The 18,378-nt window shown below is 42.8% G+C and overlaps 1 protein-coding gene across 3 annotated transcripts in view; it reads left to right on the top strand.

Moving 5' to 3' along the window:
- clk2a (CDC-like kinase 2a) overlaps positions 1-16,887 on the top strand; it is a 74,797-nt gene extending 57,910 nt beyond the window's left edge. For all 3 annotated transcript variants that reach the window (XM_060904921.1, XM_060904922.1, XM_060904923.1), the window contains 4 exons: positions 4,705-4,787; positions 5,069-5,148; positions 14,329-14,419; positions 15,668-16,887. In XM_060904921.1, the coding sequence (XP_060760904.1) occupies positions 4,705-4,787; positions 5,069-5,148; positions 14,329-14,419; positions 15,668-15,859 (446 nt within the window). In that variant the 3' untranslated portion in view covers positions 15,860-16,887. The remainder of the gene's footprint in view (positions 1-4,704; positions 4,788-5,068; positions 5,149-14,328; positions 14,420-15,667) is intronic.
- The last annotated feature ends 1,491 nt before the right edge of the window (positions 16,888-18,378 follow it).

Here is an 18,378-nt window from a genome sequence, read left to right as displayed (position 1 = left end):
CCTCGGCATACCAACGCTTGTGTAGTGACCACTTTGTTGGAGGTAAGACGAATAAAATTAGCCAGAAAAGGCATTACATTGCTGTTAACATTCTGTGGCGGCGAGTGTGTAACCAAATAGGCTAAAATAACCCATTGTAACCTCTTTGTTCTTCTGTAGTAGCTATTGTTGACTAGCTAATGTCAACAAGTAGCTGGTATGTTACTGTAGCAATGTTTACGTTCAGTCATTTGGATGACTGTTAAAACCTTTCAGTCTCAAGTTTTTCCTTTACTGTATTTACTAGTTTACTGTAATTATGATCCGGCAGCTATTTACACCGGATCCAGTATAAATAGCTGCCGGAGCCAGCGTCCGAGGTTCCGGAGCGCGCTCCGGCTTGCTCTCCCTCAAATTAAGCAGCGCGCTTCGGCTTGCTCCTGGAGTGCTCCGGCCGAGGTTCCGGAGCACACTCGGCCGAGGTTGCCCTCAAATTAAGCAGCGCGTTCCGGCTTGCTCCGGAACCTCGGCCGGAGCACTCCTGGAGCAAGCCGGAGCGCGCTCTGGAACCTCGGATGTTGGCGTGTATGTGTATGTCGATGAGTTTTTAACGACATAGGTATACAGATCATGTGGGCCGAAGTCAGGTAAAGACGAGGGCTTCATGTACTTCCGTACGTCAGTGAACAATCCTGGTGGAAGCAGGTAAACGTCGTTCTCTAAGCCTGCTAACCTCAATTTTTGCAAATCCCTCTCCCTCTGCTCGCCCTGTAAATGCCCTACGTCGCTGGATAGTGAAGGTGTTTTCTGCATCTCGCTCCTTTTTCTTTTATGTTTTTCGTTTGTCGCCTTCCTCACATTCAAACTGATTCGAGCCGAAGTCCACTACATGTCCAAAATGGCGGTCGCGTTTACGAAGGTCACGTGACTGAAAAGGGTCTATAGTAGGAAGGTTCAGCTTTCTTGACCAAAAAAAAAAAATCAAGAGGTTTCTGTTTAAAAGTGTGCATTTCTTTTCCCCACCTCATCCAGCTTTGAACAATACATAAGAAACAAATTGTGACGGGGCCAGATGTTATGGGGAAAAAGTCCACACTGGGGTGGGGTAATGACACCCAAATGCAAGAGTACAGTTTTTCTCAAAACTTTCCACCGTCGTCGTCACTGGTGTCATGAACTGCATCTCAAAGTCGAAAACGCCATAAGACTACTGAGCAAAACAGACTTGTATTAGGTTTGATGGTGAGGAGGAATTTTTAAAATTCAAACATTATCTGTAATAGGAAAGCCAGTTTGAAAAACAGTCTTGAATAGTGCATAAATACTGAATATGAGACAATGCTATTTTGTTCAGCGGCAGTAGATTATGGAAAATTTCTGTTTTCATTGCTGAACTTTTATGCTTAGTTATATTAATTTTTAATGAAACAAAATGGGTAAAATTTTGTAAATCAAGTTTGGGATCCCTGAATTAGTGATATTCAGTTACCACTAGGTGGCTCAGTATTTCTAGGAACCATTTTGAATCATCAGTGTCAAGTCTTCACCAGATAAGGTTTTTAATGCTGGGTATACATTGTTCAGTTTTAAAATCTTTCTCTGTAATGAGTTTTCCCTGGTCAGGGAAATCTTCAATAATTCATCTGATGTCAACATGTGCATCCACATTAAACATAAAGCACAACTCCCATAAAGCATCTCTGGAGTGACGGATAGCTCAGGAAGCCAAACTTGGTGGATCTGTCTCAGTCACCACGTGTATGTCCTTCATCAGGAGATGATAGTAATCAGTCAGTTCTTGTTATACAGCAGTTCTTTCATGCCAGTAGTTTTCCTGTTCCTGCTCGTCATAGTAGGATGACGATGATGCGGAAATGCACCCATTGTTGATGCAGCTTGACCAAACTGGCCTCTATAAAAGTTATTTAGAAAACATACTCTCTTTACAAGGTTATTTTTGCTTCCACGCTCTAACACAGCAATTTCAGAAAGTTGGTTTATGGCTTGGAGAAACTGGTTTGCGAGACTCAACAAAACTGCCAGGCAGCAGATCAGAATTTGATGTTCGGGAAAAAAAATTTTTTTAATCTGAATGTGCCCAACAAATCTAGGAGAGCTGGTGCAGCTGTTGTTCGAGTGTGAAAATTGATGTTTTCGGTGAAGTCAGGAGTCTGCTGTAATAGGGATTTCTTCTTGATTAGGCTCATAAGCAGGGCTTTGAACCGGTTCAAGAAACGAAAACCGGGAACTTTTTCTATTTCACGTGGAACAGAAACGAAACCAGAACTTTATTATTTTTTATGTTCCGGAACAGAAACGCTTATTAAAAATAATGGTAACCGGTTAATACTGGTTTTTATTTCGTTCCTCAAAGTTTCCGTAGCCTACAAATAAAAAAAGTCATTCTTCTCCTGCGCAAGTTTCTATGACCCGCTGGGGTTCACTTCCTGTGTGACGGTCGCTGACTGAATGGAGAGAGCGGGAGGGTGGACTGCTATCACGTCTCCATTACTGAGTGTCTGAGCAAAGAAGAGCCTGAACGTTGCAACCTCCCTATTGGCTGTTTGTAAAAATGTATCAGTTGTTGCCCTTCCCACGGGAATCATCGCGGGCTCGAGAGACGAGACCTGACGAGTTAGTTCGTTGGTAGCAGAACAAAATGTCTGGACACAAATCGGGTTTTCAGAAAAGGAAAGAAAATAAACGGAGGGTCGAAAATACAAAAAAGGAGGCAGAAAATGCAAAACGAGTTTTAAGGTAGGACAAATGGTTACTTTTCTGAGGCAGCCCGCCGTGGCTGCCTGCAGGCTTATTTATTATAGCCCATTTAGTTAAAATAGTTGATATAAAATGTTTATAGTTATAGTTATGTGATGGTTGTCCTGATTTAGACTGTTTTTTTTTTGGGTGGGGGGTTGCACGATGTTGCACCCGGATCCAGATTAGGGCAGAACCGGCCCTGGCTACATTTCAGGTGTAGTTTGTTTTATGTATGTATGTACTTGCATAGATGTGTACTTGGTCTTCCAATATGGCGCCTAACAAAATCTCGCGGCGCGGTGACGTCATGCGGTAGCCCTCTATAGGGCCTGACTAGCCTTTGGTAACACACTAAACGAATTCTCTTTCATTTTTGGCACTTTTTCTGTTTGTGTAGATGGGAAGACATACTGAGAATCCAAATCGCCAACATTTGAAATAATAATTGTTTTGAATTATTTCTTGTCTTATTTAATGAAGGTTGTAATAGAATTAGCCGACATTTGGCTTAAGCTGGATGAGACAGAGACATAATTTTATAGCCATTTGTTAAACAGCTGACAGGGAACGTAATTAACCGTTCCGGGAACGAAATTTTTTTGTTCTAACCGGTTCGGGAACGTCTATTTAATGGTGGAACCCAAAACCGGAAACGTTAAAATTCCGTTTCTGTTCGGAACGAACCAACAGGAAAAAAATTCTGGTTCAAAACCCTGCTCATAAGATTGTGTGCAAAATGTCATTATCTTGTCCAGCCCCATAACTATCTCTGTATGAAGAAGAAGCTGCCTTTATTCGTCACATCTGTGTTACATCACAGTGATTTTTTTTTTTTTTTCTTCGCATATCACAGCATCTTAGAAAGTTGGGCTCAGCATGCAGGGTCAGCCAAGATATGGGACCCCTGGAGCAGATAGGGTTGAAGGCCTTGCTTAAGGGCCCAACAGTGGCAGCTTGAAAGTGCTGGGGCTGGAACCGCTCACCTTCTGTTCAATAATCCTGAGCCTTAACCATTGACCTACGTCAGTGCAATACAACACTGTTTTTGTCAATCTTAAAGGAACAGTCCACCGTATTTCCATAATGAAATATGCTCTTATCTGAATTGAGACGAGCTGCTCCGTACCTGTCCGAGCTTTGCGCGACCTCCCAGTCAGTCAGACGCAGTCAGACGCGCTGTCACTCCTGTTAGCAATGTAGCTAGGCTCAGCATGGCCAACGGTATTTTTTGGGGCTGTAGTTAGATGCGACCAAACTTTTCCGCGTTTTTCCTGTTTACATGACCAGTGATATGAAACAAGTTCAGTTACACAAATTGAAATGTGGCGATTTTCTATGCTATGGAAAGTCCGCACTATAATGACAGGCGTACTAACACCTTCTGCGCGCTTCGGCAGCGCATTGATATCTGAGCTCCGTATCGATGCGCTGTCGAAGCGCGCAGAAGGTGTTAGTACGCCTCTCATTATAGTGCGCACTTTCCATAGCATAGAAAATCACCACGTTTCAATTTGTGTAACTGAACTTGCTTCATATCACTGGTCATATAAACCTATGTAAACAGGAAAAACGCGGAAGAGTTTGATCGCATCTAACTACAGCCCCAAAAATACCGTTGGCCATGCTGAGCCTAGCTACATTGCTAACAGGAGTGACAGCGCGTCTGACTGACTGGGAGGTCGCGCAAAGCTCGGACAGGTACGGAGCAGCTCGTCTCAATTCAGATAAGATTATATTTCATTATGGAAATACGGTGGACTGTTCCTTTAAAGATGTACATCGGATGTTTAAATTCTCTAGCTTGATGATTGCTGGAAACTTTCAACGATTCCTGATACAATCGTTAAACATCCCTAGCCTGTTCATGATAGTTAATTTTATTTACCACTTTTCGTAATTTGCGTCTTAAAATGCCCTTTGATTAAAAAGTCTCATATGTGTTATTGTCTGTGTGTTTCCATGCAGAACTGGGTTGGAGCCAGCCTTGTGACGTGTGGAGTATTGGCTGCATCCTTTTCGAGTATTACCTGGGCTTTACACTTTTTCAGGTGTGCTGCTGGTTTTTCCTTCATGCTATTTCCTATATGCAGGTCATGACAGCAGGTATATGCAACTGAACACAGCTAAATGGGTGTGTGTACCTAAAGTCAGCCATTTACCCCAACACCCTGGATGCCCTTGCTAATGTGGCACGCTGTTGGAACTTAATATTCTTTTAATTTAGGCTCTCTATTTCAAACGGCATTCAGTACAAAGTCTGATCGTCTTTAACTTTGGGGATTGATGTGTTGCTCTCTACTTAGCAGTGCCATCATCTCTTCTTTTCCAGACTCATGATAACAGGGAGCACTTAGCCATGATGGAGAGAATATTGGGTCCCGTCCCTTCCAGGATGATCCGCAAAACAAGGTAAGGCACTGTCAGTGCACTCACACACCAATAATTTGACCAAAAGACGTTATTAGATGAACAAGTGCATGCTCCGTGAGTGAGCAGACAAACCATTCGTCTACCGTATTTTCTGGACTATAGAGCGCACCTGTATATAAGCCGCATCCGCTCTATTTAAAAAAAAAATAAATAAATAAAAAAAAGATATACAAGCCGCACCGGGCTATAAGCCGCAGATATCTATGTTGAAAAATTAGATATTTACTGCATGTACAGAACGATTTTGTACTGTAAATGTACATGTATGTACCTGAACAGATTCTTTCCGAACAGTGCCTTTTAACACGGCAGCAACTTTGCTGATTAAAACGGAACAGAACCAAGAGAAAATAACCGGGATTTATTTACCTTCATTTCTCCTGTGTTTGAAACCACAAGTCACTTTAATCATCTTCGCTGGATTTGAAAATAATTACCAGTTAGTAATTTGTCGTGCGTGTTCTATCTGCTAAAGATCTGCTAATTCTTCTTTGCATTGATTTTTCGTCTATCTTATTTTTGATTCTACTTCCGGTTAGAGCGCCCCTAGCGGTGGAAGAAAAAACCACAGAATAGCTGCACCTTTGTATAAGCCGCATGGTTCAAAACCTAGGAAAAAAGTAGCGGCTTATAGTCCAGAAAATACGGTACATATGTCGTTTCTGTGATGTTTGTATACTGTTATTTCCACTGTCTGGTGTCTTTATTGTATTGTGCAGTTGCTGTTGTACTGACCCTTTTTTTTTTTTTTTTTTTCCTAAATTCTAGTTTTATAATCTAGGACTATTTCAGCATTTAAACATTTTGCTACATCAGTATCAGATGAGTAACTTAATTAAAAAGTATATTCCTTGCCCTGGTTACCAGTCTTGCGTTAAGGGGTTTCTTGACGCAGCTTTTCAAAAACCCAGGCTCATCCCTTCTGCTCGAGCAGCATTATTAACGCACTTGCTGCTATTTTGGGCACATCTGAAAGAAATAAGAAGCTATATCTGTCCATTATAGCTGGGACATTTAATTATAAAATGTTAAGTGTTTTTATGCTCGGCAATGTTCAACACATTGACAAGCTCTTGTTCGCTTTAAAACTTTCTGCCATCAATGTAATTCTTCACTGTGTCATGGCAGCGTTGTATTTACTAATCTAGAAATTACAGAAGACTCATACAAAAGGCAGAACTTTCTGTAGTTTTAAAGGCTACAACAGAGGTTTTTAAGACTACGTTCAGACTGCACCCTGAAACAACCCATATTCGATTTTTTTTGCCCATATGCGACCTGTATCCGATTTGTTATTGACAATCTGAACGACACAGATCCGATTTTTTTCACATGCGACCCAGGCCGCTTGGATATGTGGTCCTAAATCCGATGCATATCCGATATTTTCACATGCGACCGCAGTCTGACCGGACAGGTCGCATTCATGCGACCGACACGTCATCAACAAGAGACAAACGTCACTATTCTGCGTTGGCTAATCCCGCCTCTTTGGTGGAAAACAACAACATTTGTACAGTTTTCAGAATTTAAATAGACTTTTATAGAATTGATCAAGCTAATGGTGGATTTGGTAGGGACCTGGATGTTTATCTGTTAGCCTGATTAAATAAAACACAGGGATGCGATTTTTCCGCGAATTCGCGGAATTTCCGCTTTTTTCACCTCAAAATTAAAAAAAAAAAAAATTTTTCTGATTTTTCGCTCAAAAATCCGCATTCATATCCTATTCGTTCCGACTTTCAGTAATTCCGTCATTGAGTTTAAACGAGGTACGTGATTGGCCCATCGCTCTGTAACAACCAATGAACGCGCTTGTTAGATAGCTGTACGTAAGCTCGCTTCAAACAAAGAGTTGAAAGATGGCAGCCTCCGTGATAGAGTGTAAAGATGCACCTGATCATCAGTTTGGTGTGTGTGTGTGTTTTTAAAGTAAATAAACATGGGGAAGAAGAAAAAACAACCCAGCTCATTTCTTTCCCCATAATAAGCCTGCGAGCGGTGATGGTGTCACTGCACGTGCGACGGCGTGACGAAGGTTGCCGTGGCAACGGGGCCTCGCGCCATCTGTTGCTTCCTGGATGCGCATGCGCACGCTATGAAAGCTGTGGCGAAAAGGTTAGCATCGGAGGCTAAACGTTCTGAGGAGAAAAGAAGGGGCGGTTTTTATTTCAGTTTGTTTTAGTTACGTCCGAAGAAACAGCAGTTTAAATCACGGCTCTAGTTTACAAATCAAAATGGTTACTCAGTGAAAACAAAACAAAAGCTAGAGAGAGGGGGAGCGGTGGGAGTTTAACCCGGGGAAGTGAGTCTGTGAGGCGGCAGTGATGCTGGACCCCTCCCCCCTCCTCTCACTTTACCTCAGAGTCTCTGCCAACCAGGGCTTTGAACCAGAATTTTTTTCCTATTGGTTCGTTCCAAACAGAAACGGAATTTTAACGTTTCCGGTTTTGGGTTCCACCATTAAATAGACGTTCCCGAACCGGTTAGAACAAAAAAATTTCGTTCCCGGAACGGTTAATTACGTTCCCTGTCAGCTGTTTAACAAATGGCTATAAAATGATGTCTCTGTCTCATCCAGCTTAAGCCAAATGTAGGCTAATTCTATTACAGCCTTCATTAAATAAAACAAGAAATAATTCAAAACAATTATTATTTCAAATGTTGGCGATTTGGATTCTCAGTATGTCTTCCCATCTACACAAACAGAAAAAGTGCCAAAAATGAAAGAGAATTCGTTTAGTGTGTTACCAAAGGCTAGTCAGGCCCTATAGAGGGCTACCGCATGACGTCACCGCGCCGCGAGATTTTGTTAGGCGCCATATTGGAAGACCAAGTACACATCTATGCAAATACATACATACATAAAACAAACTACACCTGAAATGTAGCCAGGGCCGGTTCTGCCCTAATCTGGACCCGGGTGCAACATCGCACAACCCCCCACCCAAAAAAAAAAACACCAGTCTAAATCAGGACAACCATCACACAACTATAACTATAAACATTTTATATCAACTATTTTAACTAAATGGGCTATAATAAATAAGCCTGCAGGCAGCCACGGCGGGCTGCCTCAGAAAACTAACCATTTGTCCTACCTTAAAACTCGTTTTGCATTTTCTGCCTCCTTTTTTGTATTTTCGACCCTCCGTTTATTTTCTTTCCTTTTCTGAAAACCCGATTTGTGTCCAGACATTTTGTTCTGCTACCAACGAACTAACTCGTCAGGTCTCGTCTCTCGAGCCCGCGATGATTCCCGTGGGAGGGGCAACAACTGATACATTTTTACAAACAGCCAATAGGGAGGTTGCATCGTTCAGGCTCTTCTTTGCTCAGACACTCAGTAATGGAGACGTGATAGTAGTCCACCCTCCCGCTCTCTCCATTCAGTCAGCGAACGTCACACAGGAAGTGAACCCCAGCGGGTCATAGAAACTTGCGCAGGAGAAGAATGGCTTTTTTATTTGTAGGCTACGGAAACTTTGAGGAACGAAATAAAAACAGGTATTAACCGGTTACCATTATTTTTAATAAGCGTTTCTGTTCTGGAACATAAACAACAATAAAGTTTCTGGTTTCGTTTCTGTTCCATGTGAAATAGAAAAAGTTCCCGGTTTTCGTTTTTGTTCCTTGAACCGGTTCAAAGCCCTGCTGCCAACTTCATCACAGATTATTTCACCTTTTTCACTCGAAGTTAGTTTTAATTTTCGCTCAAAACTTTTCCCACAGCGTGGATGTAAGGTAATTATACACAATTTTGATTTGTTTATTCAATATTAAAATGTTAGTGCTAATAATACATACTTGCCAACTTTTCAAAATTCTCATGAGGGAGAAAAGTTGCATGAAAGACATTTTCAATTGGCCGAGGGTCTGATGCGCGGCTGAAATGATAAAAACAGTGGATCCCAATTAATTGCAAACACGTTTTTTGTGAATGTTGTTTAGTGAAAAAGTGATTTTTATTCTTGCATATAAAAATCCTCAAGTGAGTGAACACTGTACAGTTCTGTATAGGAGTCAATTTCACAGAAAACGTATCTTTTTTTTTTTTTTTTTTTTTTTTTTGTCCGGACGTGTTTTGTTTACATTTTGAGATTTCTAAAACCTTTTTATGGTCTCGTATGATAAAACATTATCAGTTCTACCTTGCATTTCAAAATTTGACTACTTTGGTTCATAAATGTGCATTTTGTAGCAAATTTTAGGGTCGAAAATGAGCAAAAATGGCTGTTCCACTGAAAAGAGACTTTTTTTTTCAGACATGATTCTTAATGTTAGACAAAGGTGGAACTGAAACTTTTTCATGTTCAACGACAAGACTGTGGAAACCACAATGGACATATGATGTCACAAATTGAAAATGCCATAAAGAAAAGATATTTTTTCGATTTTTTGTTAATTTTTGTACCTGTCCCAGAGGTTTGTGTCAGTTCTGTTACCGTGATTAATCACATAACAAAAATAAATGCTCCCAAAAGCTATTATTGAAATTATTTGTTGCCAAGGATCTACATATTCTCACCTTTTATATGGATGGCAGAATGAACTGAATCTGAGAATATTTACTTAAAAATTTCAGTTTTGGTAAGTAGTCTATGCATGACTAATTTTTTTGTGTCAATCCTGTTACCCTGTCTAAACGGGGTGTGCAGTAACTTAATCAAATATTAGAAGTTGCCATACATAAGAAAAAAAACCAGGAGACTACCAGGAGCAATAGAGTTTAATAAATAATGGTGGATGAATTCTTATGTTGCATCATGTTTGTTTGAAAAGGCACATTTAGGTATGTTCAACTTCTACAATAATTGAAAGTATAAATTTTTTTTTCCTTATACAATTTTCTATTTATTCTAATGCAGATGATTTAATTTAGAATGACATTTTTAGGTTTCATGTTTTGGCTTTTTGTCAGTTAAGAATCATTGAATTTACTATAGGGGCTCAGAGTTGCATGTTGACCATTAAATTGGCTTGAATTTGTTAATCATGACAAGTTTTTTCTTGTGTGTTTGCTTGCCATTTTAGTACAATTTTTAAGTCAGAAAACCCCAGAACCCAGGAGCTTTGGGGGGCTTCGCCCTCCCTTGTCCCCCCACCAGGGCGCTGCCCTGGACCAGCTGGGGGCCTGCGGCCCCCAGACCCCCGGCTAAAATTTTCAGATAATTTCACCAGCCCCAAATCACATCCCTGAAAACAGTTTCTATAACTGATTTATAACTTAAACCATCCTGTATTACAAGATTGTTCTGGAAATTTCCAGTAATTTGACACCTTCGGTCTCATTACTCTGCTGCCCACATTAATCAGATTATTGTGCGAGTTCCGCCGCCGCCACAAAAACCACATCGCCAGGTCTCGCCTCATCTCCATAGCAAACTAGCCTGGGCCCGCCCATCCTAAGCGTGACACAACACGAGGGCCTGTTGCGAGCTTAAGGCCAATTTATGCTGACAACCCAGTCCTCGCAGATAGCGTCGCAGACAGTGTCTGCGTAGCCCCCCCACCTTCGCAGACGCTCTAAGCGCACCTCCCAAAAATTGTGACCACTGCAGAAGCCTCGCAGACAGCGTCGCACAGAAGAGAGCTCTGATTGGTCCACTCTACATCCGCTGCACACGCACTTCCGCTTCCCTACTTTCCCGGTTTGTTTTGTTTTCACAACCGCCATTTTTAAAAACACGAGCGAAGATGGAGCAGCACGAAGAGCGGTTGATCGAGGAAGTACGTACATCTATACCAGGCTTTCGTCTAAACGGGGGAACAGGGGCGCTGCGCCCTCTTACTCTCGGCGTGCGCCCCCTTACCGACTCTGTGAAAACATCCCAGCAACACTACGCGACAATGTGTCTGATCATCAAATACGTTATAATTGCTCCAAAAATATTCCAATCATAGTAGATACACCGCCAGACGGTGCAAAAACAATCCGAATTGGCGTTTTCCAGACTGAGGCGCCATGCTGTTTAGTTGTTGACTTGTCGCGGCTGCTCTCGCGAGATTTGACATGGGTTACATACAAGGTCAGCTGACTTGTAGCGCGAGATTTCTCGAGACTGAATGACCTTTCACCCACCGGCGCGGGAGTTTTTGACAGAAGTAGTTTGCGAGTTGTTTTTGTTGACACTTGGGCATTTAAAGATGTCATCCCGCGGCACGCAGCGGAAGAAAACCAAAGACTGTCCGGGGTAGAAGAAGATTACTTCTTTCTTTTTCAATGTTGACAGACAATTTGTTACAATTTCCCTCTCAGATAGCCTCAGAATGTCCCATTGGAGCATTTTTCAAAGGCTTTGCACGGCGGGGGGGACAACCGGCACCCCCCCCCCCACTTCGCTCCCTCGCCATGGTGAGCGCCCTCATACTAAATTTTTCTAGAAAAAACCCTGTATACGACTCCAGTTCTAGTCATTATAAGTAACCGGAGGATAAACACTCCACTAACCACACCCACCAACTACTCCTAGCGATTTCGCGACTTCGCGCCCCCTTGCGTTGTGGCAGTGAATAACATCGCACACGCCTATTACTCCCTGCTCAACGATAAATTACGAAAAGCTATCTGCGAAAGCCTTGTCGCAAGAGGATGCAGAGGCCTTTAGTCTGGCCAGGCAAGCTATCTACAGCTCTTCCAAGCTCCCGAAAAATCGGGAACCAATCAACTTTGAGCATCTCCAACGGCCCTGGCTAGAGGCGTGTTCAAGGCACTGACGTAGTAGAACTGCGACCGGAAGCCATAGATTGTTTACAGAATCTATGCCGGAAGCGCTTCATTCATATCACGAACATGGAGCAGCGGCAAGCCTTTAACACAGCGGTAGATGCTGTATTGAAAGCATTCAACGGGAAGTTCTCATTGAAAACGGAGCAAAGAGCAGCCCTGGAGGTATTTATTGAAAGGAAGGACGTTTTCGCCTTGCTCCCGACCGGCTTCGGTAAGAGTTTAATCTACCAGTTAGCCCCGTCGCGTCACATACGTCAGAGGAAAGAGTGATGTGATTGGTTTAAGCTTCGTCACAGCCTTTTCTGGCTTCGACCAGTAGCAAACTGAGGCATTTCAGGGAGGCGGGTCAACCACGGGCTTTGGGAAATGGTTGGGCTTAATATCTTGGCCAGACCAATAGCTCGTAGAGCTTTGTCACGTTAGCCAGACTAATAGCAAACTGCACTGGTGTTTCTGCACCTTGAGCCAGCGCTGAGAGAAGTTGCAGAATTCAGCTGGCTATAAACAATCTAAATAAATATTTATAAAAATGTAGAAAAAGTTTATTAATATGACGAAATAAATATGTGCAAATTATTAAGCCTGAATTAAGAGTTTGGTAATACAGCGGCCGCATCCCAAATGACTGCCTACTGAAGCTCGAGTGCACTATATAGAGTTTAAAAATCCATTACTTCCTAGTAACATGTAGTGCACTTGTATAGAAATTAGAGAGACATTTAGGAGTCAACCCTCGTTACCAGGCTACACGTTTTCATTTCAGTTCAGAAACAAAAACACACACGAGACCTCACACTTGAACACTAACCAGATAATTAAACAAACAAACAAAAAATCATTAAACTTGAAGAGTGCGCTTTTTTTTTTTTGTTTACGTATTACGTAGATGTGCTTATTACGTGTCAATTTGCGCATGCAGGACACTTTTGGGTCGTTTTCCGTTCATATTGGAGATCGCATACAAGTCTCATATAATTGGTAATGTGAACGGCCTAACAAAAAAATCGGATTTCACAACAAATCGGATATGGGTCGTTTCAGGTTGCAGTTTGAACGTAGTGCAAGATTCAAACACTAATGGCCCTTTTCCACTACCCTTTTTCAGCTCGCTTCAGCTCACTTCAGCCCGACACGGCTCGCGTTTCGACTACCAAAAACCAGCACGACTCAGCTCGCTTCAGCCCTGCTTAGCCCCTAAAACTCGCACCGTTTTGGAGTGGGGCTGAAGCGAGCCAAAGCGAGCCGAGTGAGGCTGGGGGCGTGAGCAGACACTCCCCTGTGCACTGATTGGTGAGGAGGAGTGCCCTCACATGCCCACACACGCCCCGCGAGCACGCTGGAATCTGTAAACACCGCAAACCCGGAAGAAGAATAATTACAAATTACGAGAATTTCTGAAGCCTTATGCGCCTCGCCTCATCTATACGCTCTTGCCAGTATCTGTCCGCGTTGTCGGTGACAGCAAGCCACAGCACCAAGACCAGCAACACTAACGACTCCATGTCCTCCATGTTTATTGTTTACTATTCGGGTCGTGAGACTACCGCTTAAAAGCTCACTGATGTCACTGTTTGCGCTGCTTAACGACATCACCTGACGTCCACCCACTTTCGCTAACTCCGCCCAATGTGTCCACCCACTTCCAGCCAGCACGGTTCAGCGCGGTTGTAGTCGAAATGCAACTCCAACAGCCCCGCTCAGCCCGACTCAGCACGGCACGGCTCAGCCCGACTCAGCCGCGTTTGTAGTGGAAAAGCGGCATAACTGTATTAGGAAAACCTATTGTGTCAGTGCAGGTTAGTGTTTGTACTCAGTAACAGTCTACATATCTATGCAGACCCCATTAGTAAACTAGAAGGGCACTTGGAGAGTACGGATCTCTGCCAAGGACAATAGTCAATTCTTCTATGATATGCAAATCTGCAACCGCAACCAGTTTATGTTTAAATATTTCCAAAATTATTAGAATGATGTGCCTTCATGTGTACCCTAGAGAATTTTTGTACCCATGAATGTGGACTGTGACATGAATTCATCATATTTCTACATTTGCTATACTATATTTTATCCCTATTGAACTTTACTGCCATCTACTAGATTTTAAGATGTATGGCAAGTGCTGTATCTTGCGATGTTAGCGAATGTGAAAAAATCTTGGATGAACTCCAGAATGTAATCAGTTCCTCTATGGCCCATGCTACACCCTTCCACCAAGTTTCAAGGAAATCGGGTTGGTAGGTTTTACGCAATCCTACTTACAGACAGACAAACTGCACTGAGAACATAATTTCCTTGGTGGAGTTAATCAAGGTCCTGACCCCTACTTTAGGCACCCCTATCTTTCACATCTTATCCTTATTAGTGGTATTTCATGGTCGGAATGACAATCGATATGGATTTGATGTGACCTGGAATTCTCATCCTAACAGAAAACAGAAGTACTTTTATCGTGGACGTCTCGACTGGGATGAAAACTCCTCAGCAGGAAGATATGTTCGAGAGAACTGCAAGCCCTTGCGAGTGAGCGCCTGTTTTTCATCATTATTATTATTAGTAGTAGTAGTGGTGGTGGTTTTGGGGGTTGAAGCACTTGCACTGGAACCCTAATATTTTTGCTCAAGGCCTTCTTACCCTGATCCTCCCTGAAACAAATCGTACAGACCAAAATGCAAGTTAGAATACATGTGAAACTTGGTCAACAGGTTGCATTCCATAAGCGAGACGGAGCCCAGTTAGCGTTGCCCATGCATTTCTGCCATCATGAAGTTTTTTTGTTGTTGTTGTTGTGAATTTGCATAATATGTACAACCTACTTTTGCAAACTAGTCCAATGCTTTTTAACCTATCTCCACAAACTTGATGTCCATCTACAATGATCAAAAGCATTACAGATTTATAAACAACATGGCCACCACACTTCTATCACTTCCAACAACACGGAGCTGATTTTCTCAAATTGGTAACTCATCTCATCTCATCATCTCTAGCCGCTTTATCCTTCTACAGGGTCGCAGGCAAGCTGGAGCCTATCCCAGCTGACTACGGGCGAAAGGCGGGGTACACCCTGGACAAGTCGCCAGGTCATCACAGGGCTGACACATAGACACACAACCATTCACACCTACGCTCAATTTAGAGTCACCAGTTAACCTAACCTGCATGTCTTTGGACTGTGGGGGAAACCGGAGCACCCGGAGGAAACCCACGCGGACACGGGAAGAACATGCAAACTCCGCACAGAAAGGCCCTCGCCGGCCCCGGGGCTCGAACCCAGGACCTTCTGGCTGTGAGGCGACAGCGCTAACCACTACACCACTGTGCCGCCCAAATTGGTAACTCAAACTTGAAATTCATATTCGGTACAAGTTTCTGAGGATGTCTTCAAAGGTTGGGGTGTAGTCCTCAATAGGGGGCGGGGCTAAGTCCAAATGGGTGCTGCTTAGAAGTGTGCTCGAGATGAAATTTGATGTTCCGTATTATTTTGTTTGTCTGTAACTAGATTTTTAATCATCACTGAATTGCTTTTTAAAAAATGACAGCGAATCAGCTTTCAGCAGGCGTTTCACACAGCTGACATAGGTCTATCAGTACTAAACTTGATAATGTTCATGTATGGTCTCTTTATTGTTCTGTGTAACTTGGCAAGAACTGGCCACTTGAAGTGGGATTTATGCTGAGTGCTTGGACCCCGGAGATTGACTGTTGTCTATATTTTTTGTTGTTATTGCTGTTATTACTCCTTTGATTTATTCTGTCCCTGTTGTTCAGCGATACATCTTGTCCGAGGCTGAGGAGCATCACCAGCTGTTCGACCTGGTTGAGGCCATGCTGGAGTATGAGCCACCAAAACGCATCAGTTTGGCAGCAGCGCTCAGGCATCAGTTCTTCCAGAGTCCCATCAATGCTGGCGAGCAGACATCAGGAAAGCCTTGGGAGGCCAATCGTGACATTAGCCGGTGACCTTTGCCTCTACCTGCCTTAGGTTTTTGCGCCAAAAAAAAAAAACTCTTCACATTTTTGAGAGGCTGTGAACAAAGTCAGTGTGCAACAACAATTGGGGTTCACCTGGGGAAACTGATGATAGTTTTTTTTTTTTTTTTTAATTTTCAGACATCCTAACTGACCAAGTAGTTTTAAGGGTTGACCGAGTTGTCAGGTTCTACTTTGTCAGTTTTACAGTGGTTTAAGCATGACGCAGGACTTTGTCTTAAGTTGGAACCGGTTACAATAGTTTCGTATTTACTGAGCCCACAGGTAGATTTATGTAGTCTTCCACACATCAGGGACAAGATGGAAAGAACGTTGTCCAGACAAAGTACATGGAGAAGTTCAAAAGATCTAATGTGGTGTTGCAGAGATAACCATCTCTGATTTTGCATTGGGCAACATCATGGAGTCATATCTGTTATAGCAAAACCCTAAAAGGTGTTGGTTTTTGTTGTTTGTTGGTTTTTTTTTTTTTTTCTAGAAGCTTTGGAAAAACATGAATGTGAAAACATGATAAACACCAAACTGGCTGCATTGTTTCCATTGTAATTGGACACGGAGTCTGAATCATGGTTTCTTACTTGGTCATATTTTTATTGGACAGGCAATAGGATGTTTTGGCATACACACTCCTTGATCCTAGATTTGTCAGTTGCATCCAAACAGCAGCTACACAAGCTACTGTTCTATGTAGCTTAGTGTTGTTTTTTTTTTTCTTTTTTCAGTGTGACTTTGTGTACACACACGCACGTATTTTCTATTGAAGCCTTTTGTCCATGTAATCAACCACAGGACTTTTGTGCGCTGTGTCCTCCTTGCCAGCACAAGTTTACAGTATTTATTTAAATCAGCATTATTTTTGTTTTGTGTTTTTATATGAAACTAAATGTGTATATCTGTATATACAAATATGTATCTATAAGCTGTATAGAATAAAGGCTCTCTGTCTGCCTGCCTGGCATTTGTTGAAGTCATGGCAGCTTCTCAGGCAGAAAACGGAAGACATCTTGTCACAGAGTCCATCTGTAATCAATCATTTTGTGTTTTGACTGTTATACCTCAGAAAGGAAACTATATATTTATCCTTAACGTATTTTGTTGCTTGGACTGTTTTATTTACCGAATGAAGACAAGTGATATGAAACCACCAAGTCTTTCTCTGTAATGTCTGATAAGATGAGAACACCAGGGATCTAATATCTTAATTTCAATTACAAGCACATACTCCATGACTACTCATACATAATAGTGTGATGATGGTGCAGCAGTTAGCTTTGCTGTGTCACAGCTCCAGGGTCCTCTGTCTCCCCCTGGGTTTCCCCCATGTTCTACAGTTTCTTTCCACCTCCCAGAAACATGCTAATTGGACTGGTGACTTACTTGCCCCTTGGTGTGAATGTATTGGCCCTTTTCCACTACCCTTTTTCAGCTCACTTCAGCTCGCTTCAGCTCACTTCAGCCCGACACGGCTCACGTTTCGACTACCAAAAACCAGCACGACTCAGCTCGTTTCAGCCCTGCTTAGCCCCTAAAACTCGCACCGTTTTGGAGTGGGGCTGAAGCGAGCCAAGCCGTGCCGAGTGAGGCTGGGGGCGTGAGCAGACACTCCCCTGTGCACTGATTGGTGAGGAGGAGTGTCCTCACATGCCCACACACGCCCCGCGAGCGCGCTGGGATCTGTAAACACCGCAAACCCGGAAGGAGAATAATTACGAATTACGAGAATTTCTGAAGCCTTATGCGCCTCGCCTCATCTATACGCTCTTGCCAGTATCTGTTGGCGTTGTCACCGACAACGCGCCACAGCACCAAGACCAGCAACACTAACGACTCCATGTCCTCCATGTTTGTTTACTATTTGGGTCGTGAGACTACCGCTTAAAAGCTCACTGATGTCACCGTTTGCGCTGCTTAACGACATCACCTGACGTCCACCCACTTTCGCTAACTCCACCCAATGTGTCCACCCACTTCCAGCCAGCACGGTTCAGCGCGGTTGTAGTCGAAATGCAACTCCAACAGCCCCGCTCAGCTCGACTCAGCCGCGTTTGTAGTGGAAAAGCGGCATATGTCTGCATGATGCCTTGCGATGACCTCGCCTCCCATCCAGGCTGTATTCGTGCCTCACATCCAATATTCCCAGGATGAACAGACTCCAGATCTATCACAACTCTGATCTGGTTAAAGAGATGAGTGAAAATGGATGGATTTCAGCATGACGACTACTAATTCATCATTTGCTATCTCGGTATATCCTTCACAATGTAATAAGATACTTTATACTGACTCCCAAGGCTCCTGTGCTCTTAAATGCTTTGAGCTACTCCAGAATAGGGAGAGGAGTTGTGTATGAGATCAGGAAAACTTATTTTGCAAGTTTAACAGAAATCAGCAGTTTGGAGGGAAGTAGATATTTTATCTGCTCTGTTGAAATACCGTTTATTCTCTTCTAAAGTAGGGTGAGTGCTTTTATCTATATTTTCATCTCTCCT

This window comes from Neoarius graeffei, chromosome 22 (assembly GCF_027579695.1).
Source record: "Neoarius graeffei isolate fNeoGra1 chromosome 22, fNeoGra1.pri, whole genome shotgun sequence".
Taxonomy (NCBI): domain Eukaryota; kingdom Metazoa; phylum Chordata; class Actinopteri; order Siluriformes; family Ariidae; genus Neoarius; species Neoarius graeffei.
Note: the sequence above shows the minus strand (reverse complement) of the source record. Positions and strands in the feature narration are given on the sequence as shown.